Raw genomic sequence first — 21,833 nt, 5'->3', positions numbered from 1 at the left:
TACAAAGCAAGAAAGTACAGGGTTAGAGAGAGAAATTGTCAAAGCGATATTGTACATGTATCTACTACAGCTATTGATGCAGGCCAGCAATATTATCTGTGAATTCTTGAAAGTCTCTGAAAGTACACCCCATAAGGGTGTGATTCCAGGTTACAGTCTTAGTTACTAGGGAATTGTAGATCTAACTATCTGCAAATTCAGAATCTGCAAATTCAACACCCTCAGCTCTGGTTTAAACAAAGACTGTGAATGGCTGGCTAAATACAGAAGCAGCTTCCCCTCCCTTGGTTTTCACACCTCCAGATCAACTGCTGGTAGTAAGCCTCACCCTTGTTGACTGAGCTAACCTTGTTATCCCCACCCTTGCTCTGGTTTATTTATACCTGGCCCTGCAGATTTCCAAGACCAGCATCTGATGAAGTGAGTCTGTGCTCATGAAAGCTGATGCTCAAAACTTTTCTGTTAGTCTATAAGGTGCCACAGGATCCTTCGTTGCTGTTACACCCCAGGAGGTGGTACTTCACAGGCAATAACAAAACCAATGGTTTCACATACCTGTCTGTCATTCCAAACTCCTGTGACTGAGTGCTATCTATTTTTCCATCAGACAAACCATCCCATTATTTGCAATCATTAACAAACTCTTCGAGCAGTTTGTTTCCTTTGTCTTGTAAATTAAGAAATTAATCCCAGTGTTTCTGGTAAACAATTGACAAAATGCCAGAATTGATGATGCTTATGCCTGGTGGGTCCTATCCTTTTGCAAAGAAAACAGGTTAATGATGGAAGCCTGCTCATTGGGATTACAACCAATTAGCTCAGGAAAGGTCTGAATGGAAGTGATGCCTCAGAGAGAGGTGGGAGTGTTCTTCAGAACAGCCAGGGTACAACACGTTAAGGCTGCCCAGTCTACTATCAACAATCTGTTCATTAAAAAAATCATCCCGCTGTGAGCTGCAAACTAGCTGTCAGCATGCAGCAAGATTAGGGTATTCAAGTACTGTGCCGAGCATTTTATTTGTCAGTTTTTTCCCCTGTGTTTTATGTACTCGAGTGTGAAGGCTTCACCAGTTGCTCAGGGAAGGTGGAATCCTGAAAGAAGCACCTCATGAAAGTGCATTTGTCGAAATGGCCATCACTCGGTTACATCTGGTGACACTCATTTGGCCTGGTGAGAAATCATTTGAGACTCTGTCAGATTGCAGTGCTTATTGTAATTCTTCAGTGCACGAGAACAGTGTTTGTTACGATCAAGAAAGCCCAAACTCTATTCTAAGAAAACCATTAAGTCTTCTCTGACTTTTCTCTTGGACTGCTGCTGTGAAGTTTGCTCAAAGCAACAATTTTGAGCCGCCAAAATCAGCACTGAAAGAGTATGAAAAAGAAAACTCTCCAACAAGCTATGATCTTGCCGTTCAGAAAATGGCACATTTCCTCATCAAGACATATGTTCATATATGATGAGCAATTCTTACGGTTTAAATAAAACTGTTAGCAGAAGTAACATATTTTCTTAAGTCGCAGTACATGTGTGTTTCAGTTTTAAACATTTTTCACCATCGCCTGGCCCACCCTTACTTGCCACCTGAGAGACAAGCAAATCCAGATTCAACTGTGTTCTCCTCTTTCCTTCCCAATCTGTCTGTCTGGCAGAATTCGAGCATTTTAACCCTTCCTTGGATGCGTAAGGTCTCTGCATGCCTACTGGACTGTCTGGGTCCCCTGGCGGTAGGTGTCCAGCTGTCTGGGCTGAACTGTGTTGATGGTGGTTGCTCCCTCCCCAGTAGGCAGCACTTGGCAGCACCTAGGAAAATGCCAGAGCTCTTTAGTCTTATTCGAGCAATGAGAAAGTAGTTTTGTTATGCTGCTTTCAGTGACAGTATGGATCAACTGATAGAGCCTTGCATTTTGACACTGGAGACATGGGTTGCATTCCCAGCTCTGCCACTGATCTGTGTAGAGATGAGGGGCAAGCTGTTTTCCCCTTTTTTCCTTGTCTGTTTTCCTTGTCTTTTTTTTGGTCTCATGTCAAATAACAATGTAAGCACTTCAGAGGTTCTGCCTTTGTATCTGTTCAGCGCCTAGCCTGATTGGTCCCTGATCTCAGCAGCCATCTCAAGGTGCTACTGTAATACAAACAATAATCATAATGCTTAGAAAAAAATGTCCTGCACCCTTGGCTCGCCCCTAGGTTTTTGAGGCAAAATTGCTACTGGTTATATAAATCTCAGGCCTGTGCACATGGGGATGAGAAGGGTATGAGTGTGTACATACCCCACATCTGGTTTCTCTCCCTTCCTCCCTGCTGTACTGTGCACGGTGGTGCGGGGGGGGAGCTGTAGGGTGGCCAGCTCCCTGCCTAGAGGATTGGCCCTGGCGTAGGGAAAGGACTGTATTTTCTAGCATGTCCTTGGCCACTAGCAACAGGAAACTGTGAACACAGATACTGCTGTGAACTTATTGTCATTAATAAAAGTTTACTACCTAAAATCTATTTCATTACTGCAGGTCAAACCTCTCTATTCCGGCAGTCTCTCACCCACCAGCATCCCTAATCCGGCATGATTTTAGTTAGCTAGATAACCACTTATTATGGGTATGGTCAAGTTTCCCATGGTCCAGTGAAGTTCTCTTGTTTGGCATCGGTCAGGCACCAGGGGTGCTGGACGAGAGAGGTTCAACCTGTACTAGCCTATATGTAGTCTTAGCTGAAAAACTCTGGGGTGGGGGTGGGGGGGACGACTCTGGAATATTTAAGACATTTAGGTAATTTCTACAAAACCTTTATTACTGTATTGACATTTTTAGTATGCTGTAAGAAAATAATTTTACCAATCACTGTTTCCAGTCACATTTTTCATAGCCTTTCCTATGCACACTCATTGTGTGGCTATTTTGAACTCCTTTATATTTAAAAAAAATTGTGGTCAACATTTACCAAAAAAACCCCCAAAAAACAAAAAAAAAAAAAACCCCAAAAAAACAAACAAACAAACAAAAGCAGCACACATCCCCCCACAGAAATTCCTGCATGCGGGCCTGGATCCATCGGCTGTTAAGGCCAGAAAGACCCATTAGAAGATTAGATTATCTTGTTCTGTTTCTCTCAAATGGTGTGTTGTGACCCTCCTCCCCTGGGGTTCAGATATGGCACTAGGGAGTGGGAGATTTTGAGACACTGACAATTTTATTACTGACTAAAACACAAGACTCTCTTTCTCCCTCATTCCTGGCATGGAGATGTTCTAGCAACCCCCTTGAAATGTGCAAACAAATTATATAGTGTTAGTGTTGTTATTGCTGCTACTGTTTTTATGTGTGCTTTCACAGGAAATGTGAGGGAGTTGCAAAAATGTTTACTTCAAATAAGGGTTTGTCAGCCTGAAAAGCTCAAGAAATGCTGATCTAGTCTGACCTCCTATATAAGATGAGACAGAATCTCATCTAGTTGTTCTTTTATTAAGAGCACACCTGCCTAAGAGTTGTATATTAATAATTGTTTCTACAGAGTACAAATGTGAAGCACAAAGAATTCCTCTTAAGGAGTTTTGGGAAGAGAGCTACATGAAAAGCAGCTTTGGTTCTTTATTTAGGAGAAGAAACAATCTTTCCATTATGCAGTCAGCATGAGAGATCATTATTTACTCTTCTGGTAGCAAACTCTTCCCCTGACATTCAGCCGACTGTTTTGCTTTGCTAATTTAATCCCATCATACCTCTTTTAGGTTTTATTCTTGATGTTCGCTATGCTGTTGTCATGCGCCTTTCCCTTCTAAAAGGCATGTGCATTCGTCTTGCTGTAGTCTGGCCTCTGCACTGTCCCTGCTGCAAAGGGTCTATAGTTCAGGGGTGTTCATAGTGGGGAGAGGGCCCCCTTGGGAGGGGCATGAAATTTCATACGGGGGTGCAGCACAATCTGCTGCTGGGACTCGGGCTCATCCATCTCATTATAAATGTTGAAATAGGTTACTGTTTTTATGGTTGTGTATTCACATTTATGTACCGATTAATAACGTTTTCAAATTCTGCATGATTATTACTTGCACATGCCGAAAGTTTGTGGGCTTTTTCTCATATGAACATAACCAAAATTTCTGTTGGTTTGGATTTCATTAGACAGGTTGGGGGGCCCTGCTAACTGCATGCAAGAAGAGTGAGGCCCACTGTAAAAACTTTGCTCACCCCTGCTCTAGTTCATGGTAGATGAGGGGGGGTTAAATAAATCACTGAATGTCACTTGCTTACTGTGTGTCACTCCCACACACACACCCAAGCACAGGACTTTTTTCCCCTTTCTTAGGATTGTACCCCTGTGGATGGGTGATGTACCTGCCCTTCAGCAATCTCTGAAGAAGTGGGTTTTACCCACAAAAGCTCATGGTCTAATAAATTTGTTGGTGCTAGAGAACTGCTTGTTATTTTTGAAAGTTATGGACTCACACGGCTACCCATCTGAGACGCTGCTTTCCCTGCCTCTCTTATTTGGAGGCTTCTGCTTCCAGGTTAATTCCTCAAATGTTTGTTTCTTTTTGCTTAACTAGCAAGAGGTGAGTCAAATTTCTCTCTCGATCTCTGTTCTCCCTTCTTCAGTCCTGCCACTTCCATGGATTTCTTTATTGGGTCACTTGAACTGCTGTGCCCAAATAAGCAGCCGTAATTAACAGACATGGTTTTTTGCACCCTGGGTATGGGCACAGACACAGGAAGGAGTTTTTTGTTCTGTTTTTCCCCCCTCTGGGAGAGTCTTTGTGGAATAACGGCTTCCTAAATGGGGAAGATAGGAGTGATATGCTGCTGTGTTAAGTGAACTGGAAAAGCTCAGGCCGCTGTTGAGCATAAACCTTGCTTTTGACACGCTGCCTCCAAGTACCACCTGCAGTACATATTAGAGATAGTGGAAGGAAGTAGGGCAAAGCTTTGAATGGGGCCATTGCTCACCAGTGGGAGAAACCTCCCAGGAGTGCACACGGCTCTATGTTGTCAGGGCATATGGGGCACTGTATAGGTCACACTCATAAAGGCGAAGCCAGAGTATTAGCCGAATGCAGCTCATAGGGCTGAGGTGTGCAGATACAGCTGGTGGATTGCACATTTATACCTGGTGGAAACTTAAACGAGCAGCTTCTGACACACACCGGAACGCGTTCTGGCCTACTGGCGGCAGGCAAGCATGTGCTGTGTTACAGCATTGCACCTGGTACAGTCAAGCGCACAGCTCATGGTCTGTCTCCAGCGTAGAAGCTTCTGATCTCTTGAGCTGGATCACACTGTGCAGTGCCCTCTCCAGCTGAATCCCATAAGTGTAAGTAACGGTCTTCGAGAAGCATGTGGGTCAGCTAATGAGCGTGTGTGATGAAGGGGGTGTGCATCGTGTGAGGGGGAGTGCAGGCCCGGAGTCAACGGCTGACCTAATTTTCAGTTTAAAAAATGTTCCTGACTTTTCCTTTCCTGCGCTTTTTTCCTGTTTCCTTCCCTGCTAGCTATATGAACTCATCCAGTTGCTTTGATAGATGCATTTCTATTGAGGTAAGCATGGCAAAGTCATTAGTGCACAAACAAGGATGCTATTATAATCTCAAGATTTAGCACCACTGCTGCTGTGAAACAACTGCCAGGCTCCTCCCTCAATTTAACTCTTAAATCCCCATTGATCCATGCCAGAAATAAAATAGGCAATGACCAATCTTTTAAATAAAAAACAAACTGTGGCATTATTTTATTATTGCCATGCAGGCTGCAGTAACAATGTTGTAAATGGTAGCGGTGACTCCCTAAAGTTAGCCCTTTTTTGAAATTCAGTAATGTAGGAATTGGTGGTGACTCCGAAGTTCAGCTATTAGCAAGAGCAAGGTTTAAGTTTTCCGCTCTAGGAATGGAAACAAATTCTTTGACCATCACCAGAATTGTACCACTCGCTCTTAGAATACCAGTTGACCTTTTTGGAGGAGTTTGTAGTGGATCTATTGAGTGGTTTGTGGGGAGAGGAAGGGTTTGTTTCTTTTAAAAGCAGCATTAGTTTCCATTCAAAATTTGAAGACATGCTTTCTAATACCATTTTGGCACCCAGGTTCCTGCTTACAGTTGACTTAAATTAACTGTTCCTTCTCTTTCCCTTCCCCCAGAAGCTCTGTGCAAAAATCTCATGCATAAGATTGGGCTTTTATTCAAAAAATATTCCAAAATCCATCTCCTTATTAACATTGTCCCTCATTAATATTTCTATCTTGGTAACAAAAGCTGGAGGAAGTGCTAGTCATCACATGTGGATGGGTACAACTCAACGTACCAAAATTTAACTGTGAAATTTTACACCTAGGGTCTGCAGCCAGGTAGAAGGGTGTTTGCAGGAGATGGTGATTGTTCAGTAGAGCTCCAGCGGCTGACAGTGTCGCAGAGTAGGCAGCTTAGTGGTGCGCAACCCCTGGGATGGGAAGGAAGGAAGCTCCTGTCTTTTCAACTGGGCTCCCCTTGTGTGCACTTTGGGAGGCACCGGAGAGTGAGAGAGAGCGAGTGAGCGCCTGTTCTGCAGGCCTTCGGAGGCCAGTGTGCAGGAAGGCAATGTGGCTGCTACAGGACTGCAAAATGCACCGTAAGGAAGGTCAGTCCAGCAGGCCTCCCCTGCACAGTCGGAGAGGGCTGATCACTGTAGAAAGCACGTCTCTGTGCCTGTTAGACATCACTCGTTTCAAAACTTCTTACTCCTTGGCAAAGGACGATTCCTAGTCAGAAAACTTGACACGTTTAGTTTTTAAAAAGCTGATTGTTCTGTAGTTTATGCATAAGGGATGTATGCATTTATTTGGCAACTTCAGTATTAAGAGCTCAAAATGATCACTTAAGTAAGGTAATTTACACAAAATATTCTATTATTCCTGCATTCAGCTAATGATCATTCATCTTATATGTTCCAACAACCTTAACAGTCTCCCACAGGACACATGTAAGATTTTACATTTATATCATTAATACTGTTACATAGTCCAAGGTACACACATGTGATACCTGTGTATCTCATAGAGCTGGAAGGGACCCTGAGAGGTCATCAAGTCCAGTTCCCTGCCCTCACACCTATCACCCTCCCTGCCAGATTTTTTTTTAAATCTATTGGGCCCAGATCCCTAAATGGCCCCCTAACGGATTGAACTCAGAACCCTGGATTTAGCAGGCCAGTGCTCAAACCACTGAGCAGAAAGAGTTCCTAAATGTATTGGCTCATCAAATTAAAGCTCTTGTAAGGTGAATTTTCATCTTTGTCATTCACTGAATCATGAAATATAAGGCTAATGAAGTATTTAAGTACCTTAACAGATCAATACAAGTATTTTGTGCTTATAAGTGTTCCATATGCGTAGTTATTTAATTTACCTGAGGTTAATTGCTTCAGTAGCCCGACTCTCTGTTTAGTATATGTGTCTGCAAATACAAAGTATTCACAATGTATAATGTATGTAACTATGATAAAATTAACTGCCTGCACTCAGGTGTTAAGCTGAGTACAGGTTGAACCTCTCCAGTCTGGCACATCGTTCCTGGTCTGGCATGATTTTAGTCAGATGACCATTTATGGGCATGTCCAAGTTTCCTGTGGTCCCATAAAGTTTGTTTCCAGCCACCAGTCCTGGCTCTCAGTGGTCTGTGCTGTTCTTTAGCTGTGATTTACCCTAAATGTCTTCTAACAGCCCAGTGAACAGTGGAAGTGTTGGTAATGCCACTAGACAATATTGGTCTCCTGTTGTTTGGCAAATTCCCTTGTTTGGCACCAGTCAGGTCCTGAGGGTGCTGGGCTGCAGAGGTTCACCCTGTACCTGATTAGGGAGGGATTCTGCCACCTATGTCCCATGGAATAACACTGTAGGGAAGAGAGGGGTTTATACTTTTCATTTGTAAACCCGTGTCTATGCTGTCAGAGAATACTGGGCTCTGATTACAGTAGGGTTGCTGAGTACTCTGCTCAATGCACAATCACTGATTTTGGTGGGGCAATTCTCGTCTTGTATAATCCTCTCCTATTCTGCTCTGTTAGGTTTCATTTGATATTTCCAGACTCTGGAATATCTGACAGGGAGGGGAGGATTATGGGGGTCTGAAGTGTGAACAAAATTAGGCTCTCATGTTACATGTGAAGACAGTTGTACTGTAGTGCAGCAGAAGTAGGAACAAAGCTTTCATTTAACTGACCAGCTTTTCTTGCTCCGCCTTTTCCCAGTTGGGCTGTACTTTTTAAAACAAAACAAATCAATCCAGGCGCATGTCGCTGTAGAAATGTTCTGCTCCATCTTATCTGCTCACTCTTGGTAGTGACCTTTAGGGAGTTCATCACGTTCTCGGTGTCAGCAGCTGTGTTTTCCTCATCCCAGTAGGCACTGTGTGTGTCTTTTGATTGATTAGGGAGGGAGCACTGTAGTTTTGTCTGCTGTGCTGTAGCTGGTACAGATTGACACACGCAACTAATTACCAGAAAGGAGGGCTGAGAGGATTACAATGCTGATCTAGGTATCTCTCCTTTCTCACCAGCCCTCCTACATGTACACAAGTTGTTGCATACGGTATAGAATGGAAATCAATACCAGAGGGGTTTGGATTGTGCTTCAGAGAGAGAGAGGAGCAGGGAGGTCCTTTACTATAATGCTTTTTGATGCCTGCTGCTTACTTTGAGGCACAGATTGACTGTCTCTAGTCTGGCACCCTTGGGACGTCCCCGGTGCCAGACAAGAGAATTTGCTGGACCAAGGGAGGCCAATATTGTCTATCAGCATTAGCAGCTCTTCTTGAGATGCGTTATATTCAGTTTACACAGGGGGAGCATGAGGTTTATTGATTTGCCTAAATCTGCAAAATGTTGGTGAGTTCCTGGCTTCCCTCTGGTTTGCAAAACAGTTGATCACCTCTCCTTTGGTGTGTGATTTGTCTTTTGTGGAGTCCTTGGAGCACGTGCAGAGCAAGGGGCATTCTGGTGGTTTTGCCGCCTTCGGTACTGAACTAGTGCCTCAGCGTGGTACTAGGGGGCACTGCAGCAAATGGAACTGGTAACAAAATACATGATATTCTTCCCTTCTCAGATTAATACGTGCCATGGCTTTGTGATAAGCCCAGGAAGTAGAGCCAGGAACTTGTATGAAATTCCAGGTTTGCCCCTGACTTGTCATGAGATCTTCAACTGGTCTCTTAATCGCTTTGTGCCTCAGTTTCCCAGCTGTGAAACAGGGGTAATGTTTAATCCCACAGAGGGCTAACGTTTACACTTTGTGGAGCATTTGGAAACTTTTATGAAAGGAGAGTTTGTTTCCAGGAGTTATTGGGAAGAGAGGTATTTGTATCCAAATTCAAGAGAAGGTAACCCATTTCTCTCAAGTGTCAGAGGGGAAGCTGAGTTAGTCTGTGTTTTCAAAAACAATGAGAAGTCCTGCAGCACCTTGTAGACTAACAGATATTTTGGAGTATAAGCTTTCCGTGGGCAAAGACCCGCTTTGTCAGGTGCGTGGGGCCGGGGTGGGAGTGCGTTCAGAGGGAGAACCAGCTCTCAACAACTCTTCTCATCTTCACAGCTGGGCAGACACCACCTAGTGTTGACTCCTGTTATAACACTGGTTCTCAAACTTCCATAACGCAGACCATACCTTGAAAAGAGTGTGCCTCACGGACTGTCTCCCTCCTCTCTGTGGTGTGTATATCTCTGATGTCAACTATAGGCCTGGGAAATATTAGGGAGCGCTGTATTTTTAGCTGTCTTGCTTTTTTCCATTCAAAATTTTTCACTGTCTACTCCAGCAATCCCAAGCATCTTTTGGCTCCAAACTGGCTTAGCAGATCTCAATTAGTTTGATGAATCTCACTCTCTCCCTGCTCTCTAGTACGTGCTGCCTGGCCTCTCTTTCCTCTCCTGCCTGGTCGTGGTCCTTGTCCTCCTCCCTGTGCACATGATTCTCTGCTGCCTTTCTCCCCCAGGCACGCTGCTCAGCCACCTGGCCCCTAACCATGCTGTCCAGCTGCCCTACTGCTGTGTCCTACCCTCACTACTGTTCCTCGCTGCAGCATTCTTGTCTCAGGCAGGTCCATTGCTCTGGTGACCTGTTGGATTCAAATGACCGTTCTTCAGCAAACAGCTCTGCTGGCCTGATTTGTAAGGCATGCCTGAAATCCTGAGCTAACTCTCCATTGTCCTTGGCTGTTGCCCCTGCTCCTGTCCCATCCCCACATGCAGACTTCTGACCTGAGTTTGGTGGTGCTTTCAACCCTGCTTAGCCATCCTGTTTGGGGTATAGGCTAAAGTCCTAGTGAGGCTTTCACTTGGGCTAGTAACCTGCCCACTTGGCTGTGAAGGCATTTGAGAGCTGAACGCTTTCCCACAAATTCCTCACTGTCCCTGGCCTTTGTCCATATGCCCAGAAGGACTGGCAGGATGTCCCAGGGTTCACTGGTAAAGAATCATAAGGCAGTTCAGCTCAGTTGTAGCTAAGAGAACCAAAGTTGCACCCCTAGAAGTCCTAGCAACACACGGAAGGCAGAACAGCACTAGAGAGGACACAATAACTCAAATATGGCTTTAACATGTGGCTGCTCACAGGCTGGGGCAGGCTAAACTTATCATAACTCTGCAGCAACAGCATGCCCTGTGCCATTCAGCTGGACGAGTACAATCACCTCTGATTCCTTCAGACATCTTCGAGCATGTTCTGTCCAACCTGGGCACAGAAACTGGCTTGACATCTTTGGAACATGTCCCTCTGGGTGTGATGTTGTGCTCAAAGTGACTTTTGAAAGTGACATTGTAGAGAAGTTCCCTAGTAATTATTCTCTCTGTTACTTGCAGGTCTAATTTGCTTTTTAAAAAATTAGTTAATTGATGATAAATGTTGCCTTGTACACTCTCACCATTTAATGAATATTCTGAACTCTGAAGCAGCTGGGGTGCCAGACAGTGTTCCTCTAAGTGGACCATGTGGGTAACCAAACAGGAGAGATTGAAGTGATGCTTAGCTGATTAGCAGAGCACGCACAGCTGGCAGCATGTCTTTCTGTTGTTGGTGCTCATCTGCGGATGCCTTGGTGTGCATAGCAAAATTTATTCTGTACATGGTTGGGAAAGATTAGAGGGAACACTGGAGCCAGATGATGTTTGAAAAGGAATAAACTTCAGCCTGCTCTGTAGCTCTAGCAGATATCCCAGTTAATAACATCCATAATGTGTCATCAGTGGCTCTCCAAGACTTGGCATAGGACTGCAGAAAAGAGGGGCAGAAGGGACCTCTAGAGGTTGTCTAGTCCAGTCCTGCACACTGTGGCAGGACCCAAGTATACCTAGATAATCCCTGGTGGGTGTTTGTCTAACCATTTGCCACAGATGACTAAAACAAAATGATACCACCCTCAGAATGCCAAAAAACCCATTTCCCCATGCATTTGATTTCTCCCAAAGGCCCACATCTGCAGGAGCCCACATTAATTCTATAAAAGATGGTGCACATACACTTTTATAGTAAACCCTCAATTTGACAGACTAATAGAGGGAAGGGGTGTCCATTAATGCTACAAGTCCATTATAGCTGAATGGTTATACTGTGGGACAATGGACTGACCTTCCCAGCTCATCACTCACTCCTGTCCTCTGCCCCTCCCTCTTCCCTTTCCATTTCCTGCCCCATTCTTCCCCTCACACCTCCATCTCCCTCTCCCAATTACCAGGAGAGGAGTTGAATGCCGGCCTGGCTCCTTGCATCTCCTGCGGCTCTTAGTGCTGCAGGTCCTGCAGCGCCCAGCTCCGAGCTGCCCCCACAAAGGCAGGGGCGGCTGCCACCCCCAGCCTGCCAGTGGGCCGCAGTCTCCGATTCTGCAGCTGCTGCTCAGTGCCATTGCAGACAGTGACAGCCGGGCGCTGACACCCTCTGTTTACATGGGGCTGAGGGAGGAGAGCTCCCACGCCCCGCTGCTGCCCCACCCTGGCTCAGCTCCCCAGGGCCTGGGCATGTGGAATGGCTGCCCCATGGGGGTGCGCTGCCAAGCAGGGTCACGGATGAGAGGTAACTCACCTCTGCAGCGAGCTGCAATGGTTTGCCCCACTGAGGAGGGGGCAAGCCACGCTGCTACTGCTGCAGTCTGGGTGGGGGGTGAGGCGGGGTGGGTACTGGCTCTGATCCTGCTGCCGCCCCCTTGGCACCTTTGCTAACTCGCCCGGGCATGCCACACCTTGCAGGGGGAGAAGACCTCCTCACACTGCGGGGCCTGCCACTGGCACTTACACGTCAGCCATGCTGCCCACCCAGTGCCGCATGGCCCGTGTGCGCCAGGGTGATGTGAGGGCCGCCGGTGGAGGGACAAGGTCTTGAAGCTCACGGGGAAAGTGCCAGAGCAGGTGGATGGGGAAGGAGTGTGGCGCACACGTGCCAGACCCACCGCTGACTCTGTCCTTACCGCTGAGCCTGATGGAGCCCTCAGCAGCATCACCCAGGGACAACATCCATTATTTCTGGAGTCTGTTATGTAGAGGGTTTACTGTGGTGGTATGACGTGCAGTTGTGAACATAATGGGAACATCGAGTGTGCGCTCCATGCAATAGTGGCTTAATAAACAAAAGAAAACATGTGGTCCTAGAAGGGCAATATATTGTCCCCTTCTCATTGAGATGTTGAAGGCAACAGTAGCTTCAAGGGTGGTTACTAGTATAAAAGTTATAGTTTAACATCCATCTTTCTTTACACACCTTCTGTTTTTTTCCAGTGGGAGATGCGCTATAATTTACAGGGAGAGCATAACTCCTATTCCGCAGACCCAGTCCATGCACCCTAATTAAGTGTAATCTGGCTCACTTCATGGAATAAGTGATGCCGATGTGTTAGGACTTGGATTAGCTTTCACTAAGCCATGGTCTATCCTGCAACCATACATCAGTATAACTGTGGCGCTCAGGAAAGCAGAAAATCCCCACTCCTCAGCAATGCAGTTGTATTGACCTAATCCTGGCCATAGACAGAAATCCTCCCATCAGCACAGGCAATGTTTTTGCTGAGCAGCTGCCTCGTAAAGGTAGACAAGCCCCTCTAGCCGTGTGCTTACCTGCTCAGGACTGAGATGCATTGGCAAAGTGGTAGGGGGACTTAGGACTGTAGTAAGGAGGTTTTACGCTGAGCTCTAAATATCGAGATACACAGGTAATGGATGGACACAGGAAAGCAATAGCTTGAGGTGCGGCATTAATCCCCGTTGGTGGTGAAGAGTCTTGTGCTTTTTGCTCCAAACCATTTCCTGTATCCCACAGAGACCAGCATAGCGTCGTATCTTCCTCTGAGGCAACACAGCAGGAAAGAGACTTGAGTTAGATGACAATCAGGTTTCATTTATTTAATAATATAAAACAATTACAAGAGAGCCCCAGGACTGCAGGGCGGAGAGGGCGAACTGAGCTGCTCTGGAGATTTATCCAGCTGGGTTTTAGAGGAGAAATTTAAATCTCCTCAGGAATCGCGGCTAAGTTAGTAGCTTCCTGTCATGCCCATTGCAGAGTCTGAAGGCGAAGGCCGGGGGGAACCAATTAGTTCACTCTGATACCATGGCATGAAAGATCTGTCAGAGACCTACCACCTAGTGGGCAATGTGTGAGAAAATAGCAGGAGGGTGGGGAGGAAAGGGGACAAGAATCAGTAGTGTTGCTGATACCCAGGGTGGTGATGTGGTAAGAAAGGGATTCCTGCCATGGTACTGTCCCTGCCTGCGGGGACCCCATCTTCATAACTGTCTCTGGATAGTAAATAGTTGGTGACTGTGAAATCACCTCTCCTCTCTCTGAGGGGCAGAAGTTCTCTCCCTCACTTTCTCCACCTCATTGCTTATGCCTCCCTCTTCTCGTTGTTTGAGCCCTCTCCCTGAATAACTCCAATGCCTGATTCCTTGCAGCCCAGAATATGAGCTGTGGATCTGTCTGAAGACATGTTTGGTTCACTCTGCTGGTACTTACCAAAGCTGTGAGCCACAGCAGAGTCAATGGTGCTGCTGATCTGTAGACTGTAGATTAGGGGTCAGCAACCCCCGGAATGGGTGCCAAGAGTGGCACAGGAGGCGGGGCTCATCCCCGCCCCTCCATGCTGCTGGGAGTTTGCTCAAAGCCAGGCCACCTGTGGGTTAACAAAAGACCTGCTAATGGTTCCAGCCGCCAGCTAAACGGTAACACTCTGCATCTTACCATATGTATTGGAGAAGCTGTTGTAACTAGGAATATTAGTGACTTTAAAAGTTATCACCCGCACTCAGACCATAGATAGATAGAGGTCAAAAGGTCAGATTTTGGCGCTCCACTTCGGGAAGGGTGCTGACCCCAGCGCTAGCCGATAACTGTTACCACTCTATCTTCTGTTCTTCTTTGGTACTTTGCTTTTGCAGATGGCCTACAATCTTCTGCCTTTTTAAAACAGGCTCGTGTCAGCTTGAAATAGTCTGTTTCTAAAAAATGAATTCACAAGTAGTTGTAATGATTGCAATGGGACACCTCTACTGCTCTACGCGATTTTGCGTTCTTGGTCCTGGCACCAGTGGCCTTCCCCATCTCCCTTCCAAACCATCCTTCTGCATAAAGACAAGGGAGGGTCAGGGGGAGGTATAGGAGGTATTCGATTGTTAAGTAGCCAGAATATATGGATTCTGTGCAAACAGATTTTTCTCTCTGAAGTGATGGACTCTGCCTGTATTGTTAATTATCCTTCTCTCTCCCTTTTTCTTTGTGTCTTTCCCTTTCGTGGCTAATCTTTGTTGTGGAAATAACAGTGGGGAAATGACTCCTATTTCTTAATGGGATACAGGACATTTATTTCCTGTCTGTTTGCTAAATCAACTTGACACATGTCTTAATCATCTTATTGCCAATTCCCTGGTGTTTGTCTGTCCGAGGGCAGAGGTAGTTGGTCGTGTGGTTGCACTGCTGCCCTCAGAAAGGCCAGATGCCTCTAAAAATGCAAATATCGGAGGGGTAGCCGTGTTAGTCTGGATCTGTAACAGCAACGAAGGGTCCTGTGGCACCTTATAGACTAACAGAAAAGTTTTGAGCATGAGCTTTCGTGAGCACAGACTCATTTCATCAGATGCTGGTCTTGGAAATCTGCAGGGCCAGGTATAAATAAGCCAGAGCAAGGGTGGGGATAACAAGGTTAGCTCAGTCAGCAAAGGTGAGGCTTACTACCAGCAGTTGATCTGGAGGTGTGAAAAACAAGGGAGGGGAAGCTGCTTCTGTATTTAGCCAGCCATTCACAGTCTTTGTTTAAGCCTGAGCTGAGGGCGTTGAATTTGCAGACGAATTGTAGCTCAGAAATTTCTCTTTGGAGTCTGGTCCTGAAATTTCTTTGCTGTAGGATAGCTACTTTTAAGTCTGCTACTGCGTGGCCTGGGAGATTGAAGTGCTCTCCTACGGGTTTTTGTATATTGCCATTTCTGATGTCTGATTTGTGTGTGTTTATTCTTTTCCGTAGAGACTGTCCAGTTTGTCCGATGTATATAGCAGAGGGGCATTGCTGGCACATGATGGCATAAATGATATTGGTAGATGTGCAGCTGAAAGAACCCACGATGGTGTGGCTGATCTGGTTAGGTCCTGTAATGGTGTTGCTGGTGTAGATATGTGGGCAGAGCTGGCAACGAGGTTTGTTGCGTGGATGGGTCCCTGAGTTAGAGTGACTGTGGTGCGGTGTATAGTTGCTGGTTAGGATTTGCTTCAGGTTGGCAGGTTGTCTGTGGGCAAGGACTGGTCTGCCTCCCAAGGCCTGTGAAAGTGGGGGATCATTGTCCAGGATGTGTTGTAAATTCCTGATGATGAAATGCAGTGACACTCTTTTGCTGATGTGGTTACAATGTGGACAGACGTAAACAAGGAAGAGAAGAATTGTCTCCTGTTTTAAGAGGGAAAATTAAAAGATCTTAAATATGCCTGCTTGGTCTAACAATGACTCGTAGGGAGCAAAGGCCCTAGCAATGGTGTAAAGTATTTTGAAGAATGAGAATGCCGATGGGAAGGGGGAGGGAAGAGTAATTACGAAGATTGGAACGGGGTATATGATAAGGAGTGAAGACATGGCATTCAGAGGACAATACAGGTTGCGAATGGTAAGTAAGTAGGATCTATTAAGCTATGAAGCAGTAATACAAGCAAAATGATAGGAGGATCTGTGGTATCTTGGGGCATTTAGCAGTAGGCTAAACCAAGCACCAGAAAATGTGCTATAGGTAACAGTTTGCATGGGCTGAGAGGAGGTCTAGATATGACTTAATAGGGCTTTCCATCTCTAAAGCCTGTGAGTCACTGGAGCTGTAAATAGAAACTTCTTCCTAGTGCTCCTTTAAAGAATCCAGCCTTCAGTTCCTCCCTTGCCTCAGAGGTTTTGACATGTCCCTAAATATTTGTGAAATATTTGTTTTTCTCATCTACACCCATCCTTGTTCTCTTTCTTGCAGTTCTTCCAGACTCCTTGCACGTGACCTCAGTTCCACAGACGCTAAACAAAGTGGAGCGTGACTCTCTAGAGCTGAAATGCGAGGTGTCTAAGAGTACAGCCCAACACAGTCACCTCTCCATCTCCTGGTACCGCCAGAAAGTGGGCGAGTCTCCGGTGGAGGTGATCTCCCTCAGTCGTGACTTCGTCCTGAGGGCAGGCAGCACCTACGCGCAGAGACAGGCTACCGGCGATGTCCGTCTAGACAAGGTGGGAGAGACCACATCTAAGCTCACCATCTACAACCTCCAGCCATCCGACCAGGGCGAATTCTACTGTGAGGCAGCTGAATGGATCCAGGACCCTGACAAGTCCTGGTATGCCATGACCCGCAAGCGCTCTGAGGGAACCATCGTCAACATCCAAGCCACTGGTCAGTATCTGCAGGGTTTTCTTTCGTCTTGGGCAGGCGGCAGGAGAAGCTGTGGGTGCTGCAGAAAGGGAGAGAGTGGGGAATGTGTGAGTGTGGTCCCCTTTCAAGAGTCTTCTCTGGTATTGAGCCAGCCAAGGAGTGCCTAGCTCAGACTGCCGAGCCTCAGGGCCAGCGCATGCTGGCATCAGGTCAGCTTGGTTTGGCTCTGCAATAGTCTCCTTAGGAAAGTCATGAAAGCCTGCCCTCTTACCACAGCATTCTTAACACTAGGTAGGAGAAAACCTTAAATGTAGTGGACCCTGGCTACCTCAGAATTCAGCTCGTCCCTGCGCTTAATTGTTTTGTTTGTAATCGGCTGAGGTGCTTTCATTAACAGTTTCCTGGGTGGAACCTCAGCTGGCCACTGGCAGGACATTTCTCAAGAGGGTTGTCAGAACAGCTTTGTTGCTGGTAGGAGGGACAGACATCACTATATGTGCTGTAAGAGGCGTCCTATTGCTACACTTCTTTCTGCAAGTGGCTAATCTCTTAGGCATGTGTCCTTGGAGTGTCCAAAGAGTGCCTCCTCTGCAGGATAGTAACAGAGAGGAAGCTGTGCTAGTCTATACACTATCAAAACAAAAAGCAGTCAAGTAGCACTTTAAAGACTAGCAAAATAGTTTATTAGGTGAGCTTTCGTGAGTCTGTCCCACAAAAGCTCACCTAATAAACTATTTTGCTAGTCTTTAAAGTGCTACTTGACTGCTTTTTCCTCTGCAGGAGTGTATTCCTCTCTCTAGTGAGGCTCACATCTGCACCCATGTTCCCTTCTGCAGGATTTCTCAATTGTAGAACATCTGCCTTAAAATGCAGCTATATAGCATTCCATCTGGGGATTCCTTGTAGGTATGTGCCAAGCCATGGACACTGGGCATTTTTATTCTCCGTATGGTCCTCCAAAATGTGTGTAGCTGCACAGTGCCCGGTCTGCATGAGTTAGCTTTTGAACTGGAGTGCATCAGGGAAGAGGCTGTTGTCAAGGACTGTGATGGGAAGAGCTTTGGAAGTAGCAGTGTAAAGGTTTCTACGAGTATTGTACCAAGCCCTGAAGAGTTACAAGGTAGTAGTCATCAGAAGGAGCTCTTAACCAGGGTTCCCTCTGTTTTTTTTCCCCATCCATGGGCAGGATAAATTGTGTTATGTGCACCAAGTCATGGGCAGATGTGAGCCACGAGTAGAAACACATGCTGCCCACTGTGGGTGCTGTGAGCACTCTGCTAATCAGGGGGACAGCACCTGAATCTCTCCTGGACAGCTGCCCAAATGTTCAGATTACAGGGAATGCTGTTCTTAATTCTGGAGAAATACACGTTAGTAGCTGCTCTGCCTTTGCCCCTAGAATGGCTGATCAGCGTTCGATTAAGCCTGAGCTTTAATGTGGATCATGAACTGTTGTCCCCACGACATGCACCTGTGGATTGTAGCTGAAGAAAGAGCAGTGGTTCCGAATGATGCTGAGAGAAAATAACTCTACAAAATTCAAGACTTTTATATTGCACGTAACCCATTTGCAAGCCAAAAATATATCTATCTGCCAGCACCACAGGCTCTGGTTGTGCTCTGAAAACCCAGCTGGGCTTGCTCTTCCTCTTCGCTATCAACACCAATAAAAGACAGCCTGCACTTGGAACTTAGCTGACGTGGTGATTAATGAAGCTTGAGGCAGAATAGACTCCAGCTTGCTAGCCCATGACATTTCTGGATCCTTGGGTGAAAAAAAGACTAGATAAGGAACAGTCTGACTCTGAGCTAAGCGATGATGGATGCATTGCTTAATCGATGGATCCGATGCACAATTACTGGGCGAGGCTGGGAGTCAGCACAACTTAGGGGTTGGGTTTTGTCACTAAGAGTCAGACATTCTGGGTTCTGTCCTGCCTCTGCTGCTCACCTTTGCAGCTCCGTGGGCAAGTGCCTTAAGTTTATGCCCCGGTTTCCTTCTGGAAAAAAAAAAAAAAAATCTACAGGTTGAACCTCTCCTCTGGTGCCCTGGGGAGCTGACCAGTGCTGGGCAAGAGAATTTGCCGGATGAGGAGAGGTCAATATTGTCTAGCACATTACCAACACTTCCACTTGTTACTGGGTTCATAGAAGACATTTAAGGGTAAATTACAGCTAAATAACAGCACAGAACATGGAGAGCCAGGTTTGGTGGCTGTAAACAAACTTTATGGGACCATCGGAAACTTGGTCACACCCATGATAAGTCATCATTTGGCTAATTAAAATCGTGCCAGATAAGGGAGTTTGCTGAGGAAAGAGTCCTGGACTAGAGAAGTTCAACCTGTAGTGCTGATTTAAAAGGCGTGTCTGTACAGTTTTCTGTAAAGGGCCAGGGTCATTGAGTCATTCTTCTGACCATAACAGCATTTTGAATATAAAAAGGCTTAGAAGAAATGAGCTCACCTGCTCCCAGTTTGGCTGTGATTGCAGTTTTTGCATGTCAAGTAGCTGGTTTCTCCTGCTGAGGGTGAGCTGAACTCCGTTCTCCCAGGATGCAGCATCCACCTCTGCTTAAGTAGTGGTCTGACTCTACGTTAATGTCAGAGGTAATAGGGAGGGAGGCAGGAGCATGAATGCAGGGTATATGGGGGTTTGGGTTTAATGAGAAGTGGATTAAAATAGAAGTGTCCTGCTGCCCAGTCTGGCTTTGGGGTGAGGGTCCTTCCACATGTGCAGTGCTGCAGTAACGCTGCTGTGTGCTGGTCTGTCTTTCTCCAGATAAGGAGTTCGGTGTCCGTCTGGAGACAGAGAAGCGAACGTACATGGTGGGCGAGCCAGTGGAGTTCAGGTGTATCCTGGAGGCACAGAACGTCCCAGAACGCTACTTCTCCATCTCATGGGCCTTCAACAGCTCCCTGATTGCCAGCCTGGGGCCCAACGCTGTGCCCGTCCTCAACAGTGACTTTGCTCAGCGCGAGGCCTTGGGGCAGCTTAAGGTGGCCAAGGAAAGCGACAATGTCTTTGTTCTAAAGATCTACCGCCTCCGCCTGGAGGACAGTGGCAAATATAACTGCCGTGTGACAGAGCGAGAGAAAACAGTGACAGGGGACTTCATTGACAAGGAGAGCAAGCGGCCAAAGAACACACCCATTACAGTCTTGCCCCTCAGTAAGTAGAGTTTGCCATGCCCCTGTGCGGATCTGTGTGCACCCTCCTGTGCAAAGCCAGCTGCATGAGAAGCTCAGCTGCGCTCACCCACGCTGGGACCCAACTTGGAGAAGTGCACAGTGGAGGCTTGCCTGGTGAGGCTGAGAAACCCAGCCAGAAGTATCTTGAGGGGGAGGTATCCACTCCCCCACTGCTTAGGCTGGAAAAATTGGCTCTTGCCAGGGTGGTTGCCCCAGGTTGTAGTTTGTCCTTTGTTAGCAGAGACGGGAGTTTGGGATCTTTGCTAAAGCAGGGAATGGGAACTTGTCTTTATTCTCCCATTCCTCCCATCTCCTAGCAGGGAACTTGGAACCTAAAGGTGTAAATCCATTCTGAAAGGCTGAATTGGGAACCCTACCAGCCTTAAACCAGCTCTGAGTTCGTCCTGGAAGCTGCCCAGGCACTGGAAATTAGGCATATTAAAACAGTTAATCAATAGTGCATAGGCTGTTGACTGTTTTAACCTAGGTCCCACCGCACAGCCCCACTTCAGCCATGAGGTCCTTTCCTCAGCCCGCCAGCCTCACTGAGGCTGCTCCAGCACAGCACAGCTGACCACTGCCAGAGTTAACTGGCAAGGGACAGCTGGCCAGTAACCCTCCTGCTTACTGGTTTGCTTACCGGTGAGCATCCTTGCTGGAAACATTTTAGTATCTGCTGCCCAGATCTCCCTGCCTTGGTGATCTTGCAAGAGGTCCCCTCAACTCGTCAGAGGAGAGATGTGCCCCACGCCCAGAAGCAGTAACAAGTGCATCTTTCCCAAGCCTGCATTTGCTCTTTAGCACAGATGTCCAGCCCTGTCATTGGCTGTCTCACACAGTCAATCTAGTGAAAGTATTCTCCTCTGACCCCGCCTGGATGCCTTTCGTAGGCCAGGAAAGACAGGGCAAGAAGAGCCAGCCCTTGGGTTTGTTCGTTCTCTCTGTCTTGCTCTTTCTCCAAATTCAAATAACTCCTGATGTGACAAGCCACATAACGTATTATCAAAGTTAACCCAACAATATGTATTGCGCAAACAAAGGGCTAGCTGAGACAAGGTTACCTTACATTTATGAACCTGGTAGAAAGCTGCAGCTTGTTCTGAAGCTTTTTGTGCTGAAGTAAGGGACAAATGTAGTCTTTTACTCTCTTAGCATGGACTCTCCTTCATTTGGGATCGAAAATGGCACCAGCCAGAAATTCTGGACTGGACCAATGCCTAAAAAGTAGCCGTTCTACACTAGAACTGAAGCAAATTCCATGTTACACAGGTATCAGATCTACTAGTGCTAGAAACAAACACAACTCTGCGTGTGTGCATTTTTCCAGTGGAGCTGAGCATCTACGACTCCCTCAAAAAGCAGTGGGAGTGACCAGCACCTGTGAAAATTGGGCCATAGATGTTTGTTTCTGGAGACTCCCAGATCCTACTTTTCTGATGGCATAGATTGGGGGTGAGCTAACTTTTTACATTGAGCTCCCCTTTTTGTCCCTGCAGTTAGCCAGGGTCCCCCAACCTGTCTAATAAAATCCAAACCAATGGAAAGTCACTCTGTTTGAAGTGTCCTCCGACCTCCAGCAGGCCCAGGTAGTTCTTTATCTTGCTGATTTTCAAGAGCCTCGCCCATGTTCCAGCTGTGTGTGTCTGGGGGGGACCCCATAAAAACACAACTCTCTGCTGTTTAAAGAGCACTCACATGCCCCTTTTCCAGCTCTCTCAGGGAGCTCTTTAAAGGGACCAGAAGATCAACATAACTGCACTTAAAAAAAAAAAAAAATGCTGGGACTCACTTGGGAAACTGAAACAAGGCGCTGGCCCAGAGCC

The 21,833-nt window shown here is 46.5% G+C and overlaps 1 protein-coding gene across 3 annotated transcripts in view; it reads left to right on the top strand.

Moving 5' to 3' along the window:
• IGSF3 (immunoglobulin superfamily member 3) overlaps positions 1–21,833 on the top strand; it is a 185,352-nt gene that overhangs the window by 108,080 nt on the left and 55,439 nt on the right. For all 3 annotated transcript variants that reach the window (XM_074997989.1, XM_074997972.1, XM_074997982.1), the window contains 2 exons: positions 16,430–16,840; positions 19,601–19,990. In XM_074997989.1, the coding sequence (XP_074854090.1) occupies positions 16,430–16,840; positions 19,601–19,990 (801 nt within the window). The remainder of the gene's footprint in view (positions 1–16,429; positions 16,841–19,600; positions 19,991–21,833) is intronic.

This window comes from Carettochelys insculpta, chromosome 1 (genome assembly GCF_033958435.1).
Source record: "Carettochelys insculpta isolate YL-2023 chromosome 1, ASM3395843v1, whole genome shotgun sequence".
Taxonomy (NCBI): domain Eukaryota; kingdom Metazoa; phylum Chordata; order Testudines; family Carettochelyidae; genus Carettochelys; species Carettochelys insculpta.
Note: the sequence above shows the minus strand (reverse complement) of the source record. Positions and strands in the feature narration are given on the sequence as shown.